Below are 19928 nucleotides of genomic sequence, written 5' to 3'. Positions count from 1 at the left end.
AGACAATAGGTCATAATTCTCCATTTAATTTGGCAGCTGACAACAAAGCTATTACTTCAAAAAAGAAAATAGAGCTATAAAAAATAAATTAGATACCTGCGTTGGATAAAATTGTGATCACTGATCGGTATCTCAAGCTTGAGATTTAATCTCGTTTCGTGAAAAATAAAATGAAAAAACTGGCCAAATTATCGTCCCGGGTGATAAGGCGGGCCTGTAAAATAATAATCGGCCCAATAACCGGCATCATAAATATTCTAATCGATGGGTGTCAGGCGGGTGGCGAGAATATCGTTTTAATAAACCGTCATAGTCGGAGCCGCTGAAATAAGAGCGAAAATGTGATCTATCTGTCATCGGTTTTAATGACATAATCAAAAGCTGAAAGCGTTAACCTCTCCAAAGCTGGAAAAGGTAGATTCGACATGCGCCCTCTCCTCGATTTATCGCTCATCAGCACCAATTTAAGTCGTAATTATTTTATGCGGCGATGGCATTTCCTTTGACTATCTGTGATAGAGGAGCGATTTTTCCATTGTCTTATCCGGGGAATGTTCGAACCGACAAGGGCTGTTATGTCGGTATAGTGCAGTGCATAGATTAAACGATGTGCATGGTTGATAATTCGGTATTATGCCTTGCATTCGGTTATAACGTCTTGGGCTGAATGCCTCCGGCGACGAGACGCCCCCACGTCGTCTGATAACAGGCCAGCCATTGTCACGTGGCCCTTGTCTTCTTACCTGATACGACAACTATATAGCGCCATTCAGATATTATTACATTTATGTAACGATGCCACGTTTGATGGGCGGTTCTGCTTTATGTACCGGGTAAGAACAGCCAAGACAAAAAATTCAAAATATGTCCGAATTGTTCTCTTGTGACTCTAGTACGAATGCCAAGACTTATTTATTCTTACTTCATAATTTTTCTCAAATAAATTTTTACTCCAGGGCACTAAATTTTTGTTCGCCTGCTAGTTTTAAATTCTATGTGGTCTTCACCAAATGAGAACTTGATTAAGTGGTTCATTTTAATATTAAATTGCTTTACGATAAAATCCTTCTCTAGACTAGGCATATCTGAAGAAAAATGGGCCAGATTTAGGAAGAGCCACTAGTTCTGTTCGTTTTTATCGAAATAAATGAAGCTGTGCGAACGGCTTACAGCCACAAGAGCGTTATAATTATTTGGAGAGAATAAAGTGGACAAAATCGTATGAAAGTGTTATCAGTGTTTAGCGTTATTTATTTATATATTTATTTAAAAATGCCAAACTAATAGTGCATAATGCTATCGGTCACGCTATCGCGCCGTAAAGTAATGTTCCATGATCGTCGGCACCGGAGCCGAATTCGTCAACGTGGAAAGAGTGCGCCGCCATTGTCCGTGGCAGTTTAATAAACATTTCTGCTCATAACTGATAAAGCGGCATTGATGAATATAAATAAGGCGGTGGCGGCACCGTTATCGCAGCAGTGCATTGGGGGCCGGGGGGCGGCATCCCCGAGCGGACTCGAGCTAAGGATATTTAGATATTCTAATAGTGGCGGCGCTCGCTGATAACATGTATGGTAGTGCTGGCCTGGCGCGATAAGCGCCGCGACGGAGAGGTCTGCTGCTGATAAAGACGCTCTGCGTCGCTGTTCTGTTTCTCCGACGCGATAACGGCAGATATCGGCCGCCGCGCCGCAGAAATAATAAGGCACCCGGAATAAATGCGGCCTTCCGTGCACTCGCTCGACGTCTACTCGTCTACCCAACACCCACTAATCTCCAACCATAATAATTGAATTAGGACGACGACGACGACGCCGGATTGGAATAACATACAACTTTAGCCGGACCAACGCGATTGTCATGATAAATTTCAGCTCACCTCCGAAAGGGTAGCAAATCCAGTTAACGTAAAAAATAATGTTATAAAACATGATTAGATGATACACAAATAAATCTGTGATGTTAAAGCAAAACCAGATATTGTTTCTTCTAGTATTCGACAACAATGTTCAAAATTCTAAATGTATCAACGTTAATTAGTATGTTAAAGTTATACTTACAGTAAAACCTCTCAACAACGGATGTTCACTGTGGAGAGCTGTCCACTAATAAGACGTGGGCAATTTTAAATAAATAATTTTAAGCATCATTCCGTAAACTGCCCACCAAACATTTATATTTGAAACAACAGCAAAAATTTATTTTAGAAAAAAATGATTTACTCGTACTTTCGTAAGAACTCGTAAAATTTCTTGAATAAACTATTTAGCTATTTTGTATTTTATTTTACATATATTAACTTTTATTAGCTAAAAATCTTTTCCAATTATTAAAAAAGGAAATAAAAAGGTTTTTTACATAAATTTTTGTATGTTGTTTTTCAGAGCCGTGTTTTTATATTTCTTTACATGGCACATAATTTCAGCTATTTTAACAGGTTCAAAATATCCAGACAGCATGAGTTTACTGTGGTTCTAGGCAAGTTTTCCTTTTATCACAATTGTCTCTATCAGTCTTTTATTCACTTTTTTAAATTTTATATCATTGATATTTAGTTCAGTATTATCGGTATAGAATTTTTCATTCTATCCGTTATAAGAGGTAAATTTATAATATATTATCGTAATTGGGGTATTTTTGTCCGTGTCCGCTATACAGAGGATCCCTTGTAGAGAGAATTTTTAATTTAAATTTCCAATGCTTTTGTTACGTTCCTACAGAAATTTCCGTTAGTTCATTAAGAAAGGTTTCACTGTATAAGTTAATATTTCTTCTGCTTCTCCTGAGCATTTATAAATTTTAAGTTGTGACACTCTTTCTTCAAGCCATGACATAACAAATAGTAATGTTGGTTTTGTCTTAGCACTAGAGAAATTTTGTGAGATTTTCTGAAAACCAAGAACAATGCCAAGAATACCTACTCAGGATCGTAATTTCCATCAAACATTTGCAAAATGCAAAAAAAATTACGATACAACTGATAACGAACATAATGGTTAGAGACATTACCAAGGTGTTGTCATTATTAAAAAAGGTACCAACTCATAAGAAACACCCGATAAAGATTTATTGTTAATTTTACTGAGTTTTGTTAAAAAGTGGAGACAGTTTGGAATTCTGTTTCTTAAACCTTTCGGAACCAACACTAAATGGCACAAGTGAAAGACCTTAAGTTTTATGAAACTTCTCAAAAAACGTTTATAAAGTCGCACAAAATTTATATAAAAAACTAATCTGATCTGAAATATATTCTTTGGCCAATATTTTAGATCTTTTTCCAGGAAGACAAAGTCGTTTCTTACTGTGGCTGATTCTCATTTTACCGTGTCTTTCATTACCAAAAACAGTTAAAAAATGTCATTACTCCTAAAAGATTACACCGGAGATGTAGTAACATCGAATGTACATAAATTGTTTGAAAAAGCTCAAATAATATTTGTGTAGATCAGGTTTGTAAGCTCCAGCTAAAAGTTGGTGATTTTTTTGTTAACTCAAAATGTAAATAATCAATAAAATATCAATTTAAAAAAAGTTAAAATGTATTTAAAATAATAAATAAATCTAATGATTGTTTTATTTTCAAACTGAGATGCAGTGACGCAGATATGAAACATCGAAATACGTGTTTGATATTCCGCCTCAATGCGGTCACATTATCTACGAAAGATTACTCTTTAAACGAACATAGATAAGTGAGTTTAACATGTGATTTTTTAGAAGTAGTCCTCATCACTTTTAAATATAACATTCTGGTTAAAAGATGGGTTCACTTCAAGTGCATTGCGAAGATAGCAATCTCCTACAATGACAAAATTGTTTCTATACTTTATACCTCTTAAAATTTTGATTTCTGGGGTTGACAGAATGTTGTTTTAGAATTGTATCAAAAAATGTAAAAAAAATCATAAAATTTGTTAGTTACTTTTAATATTTTATCGTTTCGTACATCATTTAATTATTAATAATGATTGCCATAAAGATTTATGGTTCTCAGATGAGTGTTAGCTTTGTTTTAAAAGAATCTCATGACGGGGTGATCCGGTACAATGGTGCAAAGACAATAAAAGATCTGATAAAGCACAATAAAGATATAATTGATGTAAAGATCGTTGTCTAATAAGCACATTAATATAGATGATAAGAAAGGTTAGCATCATTATCCTTTGATTTCTGATAAAACTGACTAAGTCATCTGTTATCATGATCAGCAGAAATACAAAAATGTGATGTAATCTTGCGTTTCGTTGCACATTTTATTTCCTGTGTTTCCTGTCCGTGCTATCGCCGTCTGTGGAAAAATCGCCGTATTCATAATTCATAAAGTATAACATTGGTGGAAGGATCGAGAGGATGTTCAGGCCATCTACTTATTCGCTGAAGAAACATATAGCCAGTACACACAAGAACCGATACGAGGCTTATCACAAGCCGTGTGTATAAACGTGTTCGGAATCACTTAGTTCCGACACATAAAGAACAATACCCAGAATACATCATTAGAGATTCGGGTCGTGTCTTGAGCGAAGCGATCGCTATGCTCGTAACTCGATGCACTTCCCTTCTCAGACCGGGCGACGACTGCCGTTTCTTGCATTGTTACACTTGGCCATTTCCATTACAGGGAGATTGATTTAAAGAACGACCGAAATGGCCTGATGGTTTAATCACACGATCACATAACGCCAATAAATAAAACGTAAAAAATAAACACCGAAGACCGGACTATCGACGAGACGATCTTAATTGAAAAAAATCAATGAGGATGGAGAAAATTCGAGCGGAACATGTGTTCAACGCCAGGACTTCACTGAATTTCGTGGAATATCTGATCACAAGGGTGTGACCCAAAATGTATCACGGACAACAGGTGGTCCCACTTCTTTCATATTTTCTTTTTTCGGCCGAATCAGGAGAAAGCGAAACTGACCTACGCATAGCTGACCGTTCCAGTGAAAGCTTTCACTGCCGGATCATTATATTTTTAGTGAACATTGGTGCAAACACCAAATTTTTATATAAAGTGCTTCCAAATAAATAGATCCAGATCAAGGCCGTAGTAAAGTACGTTTTCCGTTACCATAACATCGCCCGATAAAACTGATCCTTATCTCAATTCACACCAATTACTATCAATTAATCTATTTCGCCGACACTTAATTGACATAATTATCACACGACCTGCGCAAGTGGTCATGGTGGAATTTTTACATTGAAATGAATATTTTAGCTCTAATTAATATATTGGCTAAATAGATAAACATCAAATTATTATAATTCTTGCTTAATGAATTTGGTCGTAATTAATGAAGTACAAACTATGCGAAAAATTTTAACACCCAGCCCATCGCCCAGTCTGTAGAAGGTTAATTCAAATTAACACAAAGTGCTTCCCTGTATTTAAAAGTTGCCAAGTGGTTATAAACCACAAGAACAAATTTTTTCGCCTAGTTTCTGACACAATCGTCTTGACATTTAATTTTTTCGTAACTGGAACAATATTATTGTGGGTTTGCTCCAACAGTTCAGTTCACTGCAGTTCTAGTTAAAATATACAGTGTCTTTTATACTATTTTTACTGATTTGAATAAATTTGTGCATGTCATTGAGATTTATGCGTCTGAAAGAATCTAAAGTAGAATCTACTCTAATTTAATTATAGTCATTAAAACTGTGCCTATGATAAGTATCAAGAGGCTTTCTAAAGATTAATCAATTAGCTTGATTTATGAAGATATCAGTGAGCCATTAACGTCTGAGCTGCAGGTTTTATCAAAATGTTTTCTATTTTCTTATCCTTTTTGTTTGCTCTTCTCTTTGCATGATTTAACGATTTTTACCTGTGTGTATTATTTTGGATTTCTTTAGACTTAACATTATGTAAGAGTAATTAGTTCCAGGTTATACAGCGGGATAAAATAGCTCGAAAGCGACAGCGCGCAGTCTATTTCCCTCTCCGTCGAAGAGATACCACAGCACCAGCTCCGCTAATGCGATTCAGAGATAACAATGTACTCAACTCGTGGAAGTTTTATAAATCTGACAGGCGATAAGTCAATGTATTTACATGAGCCACTCGGTTACGCCACCCCTTCGCCGCCTCCGCACCTTCTTATCCGTGAGGGAGCGATCGAGGAGATCCAGCAGACGACAGTGACAACTTGGCAGGCGGCCTTTGTAGTCCGGGAAAAATGAGCGCTATTGAATATTTATGATTCAACTTTTCGAGCGTTTCACGGATTATCATGGTCTTTTTCTGTTGGATTAACACCGGCAGGAGTCAATAACTTGGTATCTTGATACCGGCGTTAATTTTGCGGTGAGACTCCGATCGCGAGATAAACGCGTATTCTGATTGTTGCTGAGATCCGGTGTTATGCACAATACATTGTATGTGGCTCTATACGCAATTTCTTATCAGACACGGGATCGGTGAAGTACGAAAACCACCCAAGCAGGCGACTTATCTTTTTACAAGTTTAACATACAAACTGTATGTCAAGGAGAAATTTACAGTCAAAAGCGTCAAATAAATTATTTATGTAGTTTTTTTCCTGCGTTATTTATTCGATCCCAGACGATGATTTATTGCTAAATATTGGTCTTTGATGGGTTTATCACGTCTAACATCGCTTTACTGCATGCAGATAAGCAAAATATACAAGACCGCGTTGACTTAAGATAAAACGAAGCGACATGTCGTGTTTATGAGAACATTTTACGGCGGGTGCTGATCAACTAAATCATTAGAAACCGCGTCCATGAAATTAAAATCTGTGAGAAAGTTCTCCGAAGGACCCTCAGCATTTTACAGCTCCAGCCTGTCCACGTATAATTAGCGCTTTATCATAAAATAATCGTGGGTTGTTTCGGCGTAAATGCATGTCCATTATGATAAATCCGTTCGGATCAGATAAAGCGAAAATAAATATAGCGGTGGTAATTTGGTATGTGAGGGAACACGCCGTATATTACGAGGAGGAACACACGTTGGGCAGGTTGCGGAGTAAAACGTTATGTTATCTATCGGCAGGCAGCACCGTAATCAGAATTACATGAAGAGACCGCGCATGGAGACCACAATGATTTATTATTTTTATCTGGCGTTTAGAAAAAAGTGCTGCAGATTACCTGGGCCCCTAATGATCTGCCATTAGTGGCTTCCAGACTCGGCTCCGGTCGAACGTTCAAAAACTCCAGATATATTCTTCCGATTCACACATCCGAATGAGTATATGCATCGATTAGTTGCCTCAAACGATTGCGGAATTCGCAGCCGTATTCACTTTGGTGTCTTCATACAGTATAGAACTTGGAATATATATATCAATTTAGAAACTGATCCCATTATTAGAAGAATCTTTCAATATTTTGATATCGGAAACTCCACCTCACAGTTATGAGTTCATGCGTGTACATCAAGAAAAATGAAACAAATCAATACCTAGTTTTTTTAAATTACCGAGTAGGTAACTTTTATTCTTGCGTTCGTTATTCTTGCATGGTCAATTTCCAAACCTTGGCATATGCATAATATGTGAAGATATATTGGTACTCGTAAATAGAAGTATTCAAAAAAGTAATTGAACTCCGATCATTATTATTATTATTATTATTATTATTATTATTATTATTATTCATTATTATCCAACTATTGTTGGAGCAGTAATTAATTATTTACTCTTCAATTATAATTAAAGTAATGGTAATTCAATTAGGTATTAATTACATATTCCCAATTACATTCTTCAGACAAAAAAAACCTGATTACACGAAATGTATGTGCGACACAGAATTGAAGCGAGCGCGTAATAGAAGGATCGCTGATATCATAGGCCAGTACCGCTAGTTTGTTTTAAGAATTCTACGAGTTAACGACTGACAATTTCAAGTTAAAACCAAATCTACCTTATTCCTAAGAGTCCACTTGAAGGCTAAAAGTATTTCATTTTCTCTTTAACACACATTGCTGAAGGGAAATAATGTTCAAAAAACACCAATTTTTATTCAGTTTTCAGGATTTTTTTTTTTGAATTAAATAAATCACTGATGGCATTTTAAAATACTTTCTCCCCTACAGCCCGAGTAGAAGAATGTATACTGTAAATAACGTTCAAAAATGTTACTTACAACGGCTGTAAAACATCGAGAAAAATGGCTGAAATTGAGACTTTCAGTTATTTTCTGTTTAAATCGTTAGATTTTACATTTTTGTTGTCCAAGATGAAACGTAGTTTGCTCAGTAGCCAATCACGCCTTGATCACGCTATTTTACAATTGCATACGTTCTCCGGATATAGTGGGTAACATGAAGCCTCTATGTATACAAATATTATGTATTACATGTTTACCTAGTTATCGCAATAACCAGGAACAATAAACTAGCAATCAAAGATAAGAACTATAAATTAAATGTTATTGATCTAGGTGATTAGTGACTGATTTGGCAAAGTTATCTGGATGATTATCAGTAATAAACAATTTGCGAGTCGCCGATAACCCCTTGGGAGATATTTCCTGGTTCATTTTGCAAAAATTCGGTAATTTTCGGTAATGACAAATGCCGTAATGGCGATAAATAGCGTTTGATACGAAACACGAACGTCAGGATTTATAGACTTGTGAGGTATTTGCAGCAGAATGTATAAATCAGTCGGTAAAGAAGCGAGTGTAAGAACCGGCAGAGCGTGATTCACATTACCGACCGAGTTGGCGTGATATAGGAAGGAACGTCTCTCGTAATCATTTTTGCTATGCCATTGTGATATGATATATATACCCCGGTCTATCTGATTACGCTTATCATTGTCTGCAGGGTGTTATTACCGCACCTCACACGGAGCGCCGCCGTCAGCCGGCGTCCCGACGCTCCAGAAAAAGACAGCGCCACTCCGGAGCGCCGATGATTACCCACTCATACAAGCGGGGTTTTTGTCGCGCGCTCCTTTCGCTGGATAGAAATTTGTTAACTGCAATTTATCCTTGTCGGGCGTCGCGGTAAAAAGGACTTCATTTCGAGTTGATCACGTGGTCGCCTCCACCAACAAAACAAACAGATAAATCCGATAAAGGCGCGAGAAAACAGAAACGCAATTTGTAAAGTCAATAGACAAATAATGAGGGAAGATTAAATTGTTTGCATAAAAGATGTGTCGTCTCTGCTTTACGTAATAAGCCACTTACCACTCTTATTCCTGATCCTAGCGAACTTGTAATGCCCGGACTTCAAGTACCGGTTCATTAGAAGTTTGGTAGGACCATAGCCGGCCTGCCACTGGCACGTGTCTAACATCTTCAAGTCGCAATTATCCGCCTCCGATTTAGAATTTCGCGGTGATGAGGCATGCAGGACACATCCAAGCTGCGTTTGATGGAAACTCTACTCATAGCCGAAACTAGTATGGAAATATTAACTTTACTACTAAACTGTTTTAACCGATATCTCAGCTTTATATACCTAAAGGTTCTTATCGAAACGATAAAGCGATAAGATAGGTATATTTGGCTCAAGACGCGAGATGAAAAAATAACAAACATGCCTCAAAACCCTCTCAGAAAGAACTCTAAGTTCCGCAGCAATTTTCGAGATATTAGAATAATTAGGGTGTTTTATTTAGAGTTTCCTCGTAACTGTTGTATATTTTTACATTATCGAGTTTTTAATCTCTGGTTCCGTGAATGCGGACTCATATGAAGCAGGGGTGTAAATAGGGTTGGCCGCTGATAAGCTGATAGGAATGTTATTCCCTTTGATAACAGCAGCCTTGGGAACGACCGACAACTGTCCCATTAAAGCAAATATTCTGATATTACGTATGAAACTCGCGATTAAAAAATAAGCTTTTATAAAGATTAATTTTGGAAAAATGCACCGGAAGAGAAAGCTCCAAATCAGAACACAAATTACACCAAAAGTTTTAACACTGCTGTACATATACGCCAGAACCCGAGTTATATTTCTTCCCTTTGATGTCTAAGATTAAAAATTTCCATCAGATAAGATAACAGTAATTAAAATTATAAATATTAGGTTCAGTAAATAAATAATAAATGTTATGATGCTTTTTTATAATAAAGTAAAGGGTTCCAGTTGGTACAACTGAATGCTGAATACTACTTACTACATCTAGTAGGTAAGTAGGCTTGTTTGAGCTTTAGCTCTCTAGGTTTACTAAAAATTAGTACATAAATACAGAAATCAATCAGTCTAAATTTAGTTCACCTGATACGGATCCAACAAAAGCTAGTTGTAACTGATTAAAGATAAAGTACGTTGTTTTGTTTTATCATTTTTTATGATTACAATCAATAAATAAAAATGCTCATCAAATTACCTACTCTAATGATAGAATAACTGTATGTAATAAGCCGCAATTTTTATTTTTAAATAAAACTGCACGTGGTACTCGCACTTTTAAAGTTATACTCTTGCCAGAGACAGCAACCAAGACTGTTTAAATTTCGTTATCATAATGGCCATTAGCAAATCTTATACACTAACCTGCTGGAGCCATTCCTCACCCGATCTTAGACCTCCTAATAACATAAACTGGTTTGTAGTAGTCCTTACCTGAAAAAAAATCAATACGTTTATAAGTTTTTCTCATCTAGTCTAAAACTATTTTTAAAATAATTTACTAGAGGAATGACGGTAAAATAAAGATAAAATAAAGGTTTTACATCGAGCAAATATAATTTAGGTTTTCAAAAACTATTATTAGAAATTGTGACTGAAAACGTGGCTTTCAGCAAACGAAATAACTCTCATACATAATTTTTAGAAGATATAATGTAATAAATAAACTCGCATTCTTGAGTAAACTATTAAAAAAACGTTCATCTTCCATTCAGATTCGTATAAAAAATACAAATCATTGATTATACGAGTCGTTATATCAGATAAATCTGCTAAATGGTTTTCAGAATAAGTTGTATAATAAGTTTTCAAGTTTCCAATCGGTACGCTAATGAATGAATTCGTAATTTCAGCATACTTTTGTTAGCTTCATTTATTTGTAGTACATAATAACACTGACCTCAACTAAAATTAAGCGTGCACCAAACACTGATCTTTTTTTGATTTTTCAATTCTAGTTCTTAAAGAACCTAACGATGACCTAATTCAAAATTTAATACTTTTGTCGTGATAATGACAAGCTCTCATCCCCACAATCAATTGATAACAATCGCAGATGAACAAATTCGTGATAAAACCAAAAACAATAGCGTTCGCCCGAATCCAAACAATAACAGAAATGAGCTCAGCGTGATTTGTGTTTCTTCATTTTGGAAGGATCTCTGCTGGATCCAGCCTCCGAAGTGTTAATAGAAGCCCAGACCGGGCGATAAAGATCGCATATTTCTTTATCGTGTGTGGAGGGCGAAGCAAACAAAAACACTGGTTGAATTCTCACACTCACTGGCTCGTCCATCATGGTCAAATTAACACGACTTCACGCAGGCTCCTTAAACCTTTTTAATATCACGTTTTGGGAAAACGACCATATCTATCGGCCCGAATCACCATCATCAGTCCAGGCCTCGGTCGGCCTTGTTTATTTTAATGTTTACGGGTTCATAATTTGGTCGAACCAGTTCCATTGATCTTATCGCACCATGTAGGTGGCTTGTACCTCGAAGCCCGTTCTTGGGTTTAATATTATTGCCTTAATGTCCCAACAAATTGAAAATGACTCTCTTAAGAATCATAAATTTACACAACCGAAGCCACCACCAGCAGGGGGAAGATTTTTTAAGTTTTGCAAAGTTAGATTTGATCAAAAAACGGAAAATTACCTAAGTAACAAGTTCCGACAGTTGTAAAAAGTGTTATCATTAAAAAAACATTATGATAACTTTGATGTGTTCTGCACATGTATGCAACATTCTATTTATTATGTATTTTAGATAAATTCTCAATAAAATCTTCACTAGTTCAAATATTTGCAACAAATAGATCTTTATTTCACCAACTTATCTTATAGATTACTTGGGAGCGATTATGAGTAACCCTCCCTTTTGGTACAACGGAACATCAAAATATTTGACTTTGGGGACTAGCTGTCTCTTAAAATCCGCAGTAACTGAATAAAATAGAACAAAATTATTGTCAATTTTACGGTATAGAGCTTTGCTGAAGTAAACTGTTTCGTAGGTATTCATTTGTGATTATAGCTAATACATATCCAATTATCAATTAAATCTTGACCGTATACTGTTGGTTTAAAGACCACCCGCCCTTTTCCGTTCATAATGTGCTCGTAATTTCCTGCAATTTTGTCTCCGATTTGCAATAACGCTTATGTTTAATACGAGAAAGTTATGTTAAGTAAGGAATTTAAACAACCTATATCCACGTTGTTAGCCGGCTTTTGATACCAATCTCGTGGCAGTTCTTTCGATGTTTAAGTGGCGTGCTTTCCGAAACAAAAACTGTTAAAATTTGAAAGGCGAGACTTGGTCTTAAAGAATTCCTCGATGATGGTGAGTGCGAGATGCATTCGTAACGGACCAAAGCGGATAGAATTAGATCAGTATCGAAGCTCGCCACGCCACCAAAAACAAACAAAAACCACAAGCTATGGGCTTGTTTCCGCTCATCGAGATCATTCCGTCAGATGCTCTTTCAACACACATCATCAGGACGATGCACGAAGTGATTTATCGATCCGAATCGGAAAAACTAACTGATTCTTGGATACGACACGCCCATGTCCTCCGAAGAAACAGAAATGTTGGGGAAATCCAACAGTTATCAACATTTATGAGAATTCGCAAAACTTCAAACGAATCCGTTCTATAAATGAATTATCGAAAGATAACAAAAAACTTGACTTGCTGGAAGAGTATATTCTCTGTTAAAAAAATAATAGTAACAATGTGGGTAACTTGATAAGGATGGGGCACTTCCGCCACCCAGTCAAAATCAGGGCTTGATGCTGAAAACAAAGCGTCCGCTTTGATGGCCACCCGTGTTTGAGCACGTGCTGAAATCAAAGTTTTTCATCGTGAGAGGAAGAAGATGCTCGAGATGCACGCATCCGCAGTCACAATCAAAGTACTTAACGGATGAAACTTTTGAAAGGAATCCTTTGAGCTCCAGCCATGCTTTACGAATAAGTTGCATGATGCGCACCTGTCGCAGGCCGTGCTCATACGTTTAGAAATAATTAGTTTTCTGCTTAATAAACGCTGTTAAGTGAGCAAGAAAGGCGCAATCGGCGTGGCGTGCTTCAGTGGATTAAGTTGTTTGACATAGTAATGCCGGGTTACGTTAAACAAGGTGTGGTTCTACCTTTGATGCAATTAATTATACTCAGGAACTAGTTTACTCTTGGTTGCTCCTCGCACTTCGTGTCTCGAACATCACATATAGAGATAGAAAGGATGATAAAGCAATAATTATTGATTGGGCTTTGAGGACGTCATGAGATTATTATTTATATCAGTTTACTAATTATTGGCATTTGAAGCTGATCTATGTTATTACAGTAAATGAGAATTAACAAGACTAATCGCGAAAATCAAGAAACTATGTCATATATTTCCTGAGAAATTCCTGCTGTAAAATATTCCCGGAATGCATATTGCAGCTTTTATCGGGTTAATCACAATCAAACAAATCAAAATACATCCTGCCATTCACAGAAGGCATAATTGGCACAAGTCCAGGAAATTATATCAGATTTTTTTCAAATGTGCCCAAAAAAACGAGTCTCCCTTCACGAAAAGTTTCTTCTTAACTTATCTATAATTTTATTATACAATTTTTATAGATGAACGTTTAATTTTTAACACTCAGGGAGTTTATTCTTCGATTTGCACTAAGGTAAAGTGGCATTTATTAAAATCAAAATCCAACAAATTAAATAATCTTTACGTTTCAATTATTGCATTAAATGTTTTTGGCTCAGGAAGTTATCAACTATCTGTTAGAAGTAATATTTTTATCACAAACCACAATATCTAGAGCAATATCCGAAGTAACACTGGGTTTAAATTAATTCCTTAAAAATTTGGAGGAGTTAAATGTTTTTCCGAATAAGGAGATTTAATTTTAATAGCCTCAACTTCAGTAAAAATTACTTTTTTTGAAAAAAATTTATAGAAAATTTAGTTTTCCTGAATGCATCGACTTTCTAGTCATAGTTCCACCAAAAAAAAAAACAGTAAATAAATAAACTCAATCCAACAAAAAATTACGACCGTCACTAATGAGGCCAACATGCATTTAATTTCGCTCTTTGAGAATGTTTAATTTTTCTTTTTAATAATTTTCTTTAACGGAAAGTTTTTTTTTGATATTTCAGCCGCTTTTTTATTGCTTGTTTTTTGCCTTTTTGGTTTTGCTTGGGGAAATATCTGACAGCTTCGAAAACTAGTTTTACAATAAATATTTTAACATCAAGAAACCTTATTGACATTATCATTTCATAATTAAAAAATAAGTCGTCTGAAAGGAGTGTTGAAGCGTTTCTTCAAAGTCAAAAAAATAAAAAATGCAATAAGAAGTACACTTTTGTAAACAGTCGGGTGTCAAGATATTAAACATTATTATACAATTAAAAAATAATCATTTATGTAAAGAATTATGACAAAATAAAGTACCTTACTAAAGGTGTAATCACTTTTAATTATAATTCCTAATACGTAGCCATTAACATTTTTCTGACGTAAACAAGTTGAATGTTATTATTTTAATTTTTTTTAATGTTTACTTCAGATAAAAAGTCGGCGATAAACCGAAAAGTGTGATGTGAAATGTAGTAAAGATTCATCTAAATTGTTGGCAATATGCATACACACCTAGTGTAAAAAAACTACGAAACTGTCGAAATTAACATTATATAACAAATATTGTTGTCTCAGAAAATCATAAAAATTCCGGTTTGGTTATTCCTTTAAAATTAAACAAAAAATTTCAGATGAAAACTGGAGATAGATCAACTCATTATTTACTTAGAAGCGACTTTACGAGTAGACAGATGTTTGAGTGTTTGTAGAAACTGTTGATAACATCTGATAACACAAAAAGATTAGCATCAATAGTAGTTTATTCGAGTTCATCTAATTTCAATTTGGACTAATCCGAATTCAAGTCAAGAACAGATTGAGAAAATGATAATAACAAGTTACCGCGATTGTTTACTCCAGGTAAGTAGTTATTTGCTGTAGTGAAGCAGCGAAGAAAATAAATAAAGTATGTCAAGGCTTTCCTTGACAAACAAGATATCAATTAATCACAGATCTAATAAAGATTACGGACCTAGATGTGATTACGAGAAAAAACCTTCAAGGAAGCTTTACACCAATTCCACACCAGTATTATGTGTCCACCTTTTATGTGCGAATAGGGGTGTAAAATAGCATGAAAGGTTCAGAAAGCAAAAATCGCAGTGAAATTCTGGTTTCATTATCTTTATTATTGGCTCGACGGGAACATATTAATCGATGGTTCGTCGAGGTCCCGTCGTCGGTGCGAATCGGCGGTATTCACTATCATTTTTCCACACGAGTGGTGACCGACTAGGGCAGGCCACCAGCGCCTGCCAAACTGTGATAGCCCCATCCCGGCCTCGGCCCCGTGGTCGCCTTGCGTCCTACAGATAAGCAGTCAACGTGAGCACGGGGAAATGTCGCCCCCGACTGTCACAACCCCCGCAGCCGAATGCAGAATGGCTGGCAACGCGAGATATGTCACTCATTCGATCACACGTGACCGACTTTATTAGAGACAAAAGTGTCGAACACTTCGCCGACGTTCGATCGACCTGGGAGATACCGACGGAGGAAACCCCAAAGAGAGGCTCACTCGTCATAAGATGACAGCTCGTCTCCTCCCGACTCCATATCGGACTCGAACGTTTTTGATATTGCTCTCCGACTGAAAGAGCTTTGGCGGATTGACGACCTTTCACGCCGAGATGGACACTCGGGGAGACTTTTTTTATTAAAATACTTAACTCTCGCAAACTCCGAACGGTGCAGTACAAACTGATACCGCGACCTAATGTTCTAGCCCAGCGCATCCACCAAAATTCACACGAGCGGAGCGAACAAACAAAATTTTTGACGTAAAGGTTTACCTAACATCACATGAAATAAAATACCAAGGCCGATTTTTAAAGTCTATATTTCATAGAAGCACAGAAAAACCCACTTATATGAGCTAAAAACTTTGTTATTTGAGAAATTCGAAATTGATAAAAAATTGAAATAATTTGAAAACCATGTTTTAGGTTTTTTACATTCACCTTCCATCTGCTTAATCTAACTGAAGTGTATTTAAAATTAAAATACGAAGCTTAACAGTTGTAAATAGTTTGCCAAAGACACTGACTAAATAACTTTTTTCGTATTTACTTAAAAATTAAAATTAATACATTCAATAAAAAAGTCCTAAATCTCTACTGTAAAGCACTGATTTTTTCACGTAACAGACCTTCTTGTTTGTTTGCTGTGAAACAAACTTTGACAAGTGCGTAAAAAACGCGCCAATCAATTTAACACGAAAACTCGGGAACTATATATCTCTGCGGTTTGAGTTTTTAATAGAAAGCAAATATTTTACAACAAATATTTATAAGACAGTTGTATTAAACATAAATCTTATCTGTTAATCACATCATTTTCATAGAAAATACAAAATTACGAACTGAACTGTGCTATTAAAAAACACAAACTTCTTTATGGTACGACTATATTGCTCGGGTTTCTTATTAATTTTCATATTCCAGTAGGTTGTTCTGATGATTTTAACAGTCGTAAGCCTTGCAGCTTTTAGAGGTAAAAATGTCTAATGGCCAAAAATATTTTTTTAAATTAACTGATATACGTAGAAGTCAAAATATTATAAATAATCCCTCGTAATGATTTATCTCCAAAAGTTATGATAATTTATTCTGGGTACTTGAAAAATGATTCTTAAAAGAGCACAGAAAACTGTTTAGTTGTTTTGCTTAAAATCTTAACGAAATAAATAATACGAAATAAATAAAATATTCGTTCCAGATGATAGGCGACGATTTGTCTGTATTAGTAGTAAGTGATATGATCTCTAAGTATTGCCAGTAATTTATAATAAGTAAAGTATTCGAAAGTATTCCTACGCCACACTCATGTTCTCAATCAAACGATCATAATTGAGATCTGATAAGGAAGAGAAATCTTTGATCATTTTGTTAATCATAAGTTCGTTTAATTGGGTTGTTATCGTGAAGAAACTTAAAACTTCCTAATACCCGGTTTGTTAAATTCTTTCGCGTGATTAATCTGTGATATCTATCAGATATCGCTTGAAGATTATACACAAAAATTTAAACTGAGTCATGTTTTGAGGCAAAATTATTGACGAGTAATATAGGCACCGACATTAAATTATCCTGAATTATTTCTGAGGATAATAAGATAATCTCGGCCAACATAAAGATAGCATTGGTGAATCAAGTTTATTAAATATTTTGTCTGCAAACAGATAAAGAATAAATTGTGGAATTGCACATGGGGAAACTTTGTGATGACATTTTCTTGGATAAGATTGCTGTGATACATAAACTTCGATAACGTGAAAAACCACAAGAATTATGAAATTTTGCGCTATCTACTGGCAGTAAGGAAAAGAACCAGAATCGAACAATGGATGCGTCTCTTGAATGAATGCTGCGAAACGAAGGGAACAGGTGTATATATCAGTAAATTAAAATATGATTTACATTGAAACAATAGGCGGGTGAGAAAGACTAACAATACCACAGGCTGAAAATGCACTGGTGCTGGAAATAATAGATAAATCGGGAATATAATGTAATCTCCAGTCGTTCATCTACAGGATTCAGCCCTAGCCGCTTTCGAAATCTGCACCGCAAAAAGCTCGCCAGCATTATTACCTTTTGTTCACCCTCTCGGATAATACTTAGCTCCAGCTTACACAATGTTCGAGCTCTTCGACGTACATATGAACGCTTTATTGATTTGCTAATCAGTTCATTCGGCCATTTAACACCCACACCTGCTGGGACAGGGAACATTCGGAGAAGACGCAAAAGCAAGAAAAACAGCCACAATGGAATGGAAAACAATTTTATTAGACGACAGACGAAAAAATAAATAAAAAAAGAATGGAAATTATGCTGGAAGCATGGTCAAATTAAATCCTGCTGCTGGCCACCTCAAGAAGTGACTGAGGTATAATTACTTAACATGAAAATACACGATGCTGAAACCGGCGAGTAAGACTCAGATATCTCCGTTGCATCACCTCTGAACTTTAAACAATGTTATCCTAAAATAAATTGAGCGTATTTTTGAAGATATTGAGATAAGTCGCGAAGGAGTACGGTGTCTTGGGGCGTTTAATAGTGAATGTGGGCGGTTTCGACGTCGTGAGTCTGCAAAGATATCTATTAACAGCGGCCCGGGTAATTTATCACCGCTAATCAGATTACAGGCATATCGCTCTTGTTATGCTGCCTGATCGTGCAATACCGATTCGAGGCCGAACAATAAAACTGGCCGTTCTCGCCCCGTGTCGATAGAAGAAACTGAAACATTTCAAACATCCTCCTCCTGTTTAGCTTCCAATGTTTATAACTGCGCGTAAACGAAAACTTAGAACTCGTAAAAAAACACAAGAAGATCGAACAAACGTATTTTCTGTTTGAATTGTGTGGATTACAGATTTTCAGGAATAATAATAAGTCAACTTTTTGGCCATACCCCCAATATCAATTATCTAATTATTTCACACTGTAAATGTAAATGTAAACTATAAAGCTAGAAGCTATGGCACTGAAAAGGTTGTGAGCTTTAACAGCTTGGTGTGGTCATAATCGGGCCTTTAGCAACTTTATTTGAAACTCGAGCTATTAAAGTAATTATTATACCGTGACAACAAAGCACCAATAATGGTTGCACAACTTTAAATGGTCATTAAACAGCAATTCTTGCATCTTATCCATTTGCGTTACTTTCACTGCTCCATGGGACTTCGTCGAGCTCCTTGTCTGAGTTAAATGTCAAGAAAACCGTCTCCTCCCTCATTTCCGATCCCTATCTGTGCCCATTAAAGGCTGATATCGCAAGACGTGGTGCATTCAAAAATCACTCTTTGGCCATCAGCAGCCAGTTTGATAAGAACGGTCTTAGTCTGGTCTATTTATACACAGATGCAGCGATAATCGCTCTTCAAGGTTCGCCTTGTATTAGGTGGAATTCCAAATGTCACCTTAATGAATAATTATATCAGTGTTGTTTATACTCCAGGTGATAAGAATTTGTGATAGTGTCTCCACACCATAAAAAATTACTTAAGACGACGACTTGCTCGGCGTTGATACGATTAAATTATTTTCAGCTGACTCATCTCTCCCTATAACTAATTAAATTCATGATTTTTTGAAGGAGGTCCCATCAATTAAATTATCCTGCCATAAAGTGTTCACATAATAACAAAGAAGGACTGATGTACCGACTTGTAATGACAGTCGCATTATCTATGATTGAAATCTCATACTTTTCTCCAGTAACATGATATCGAAAGACGTATACGGCACGCCGTGGGCATATATCGCGTTATAAATATCAGTTTTTATTAGATGGCAGGGTCAGATTACCGATTTCTGATAAAAACACAATTAAAAGTCAAAGATAATGGAAAATTTCCTAAAATACACAGTCGCAACAATTGAGAAATTATTTTAATCGAGCGTTAGCCACAGAAATGAAAAAATAAGTACTCTAGTCTGGCTTCCAGACAGAGCTAGATATGGATCAATAATATTACAGTCCAAGAAGAGTCGAAGTATTTTACAATTTGAGACATTGACCAGATAGCATCTGTTTAATTGCAGAGGATCAAAACAAGCAACTTCTTATAACTAAAATAAAATATGATTTAAAACAAAACAGAAGCGAACTGAAAACACTTGTAC

The 19928-nt window shown here is 35.9% G+C and overlaps 1 protein-coding gene across 4 annotated transcripts in view; it reads right to left on the bottom strand.

The window, feature by feature from the left end:
- ush (u-shaped) overlaps positions 1-19928 on the bottom strand; it is an 82200-nt gene that overhangs the window by 15871 nt on the left and 46401 nt on the right. The window contains exon 1 of one of the 4 annotated variants that reach the window (XM_015979821.1): positions 10502-10529. The exons of 2 other annotated variants lie outside the window; for them this stretch is intronic. In XM_015979821.1, the coding sequence (XP_015835307.1) occupies positions 10502-10514 (13 nt within the window). In that variant the 5' untranslated portion in view covers positions 10515-10529. Of the gene's footprint in view, positions 1-9183; positions 9445-10501; positions 10530-19928 lie in introns of those variants that run through there. One more of the 4 variants, XM_008195037.3, reaches the window with a different exon arrangement.

The sequence above is a fragment of the Tribolium castaneum genome, chromosome 5, assembly GCF_031307605.1.
Source record: "Tribolium castaneum strain GA2 chromosome 5, icTriCast1.1, whole genome shotgun sequence".
Lineage (NCBI taxonomy): Eukaryota > Metazoa > Arthropoda > Insecta > Coleoptera > Tenebrionidae > Tribolium > Tribolium castaneum.
This window is presented reverse-complemented; position numbering and strand designations above follow the sequence as displayed.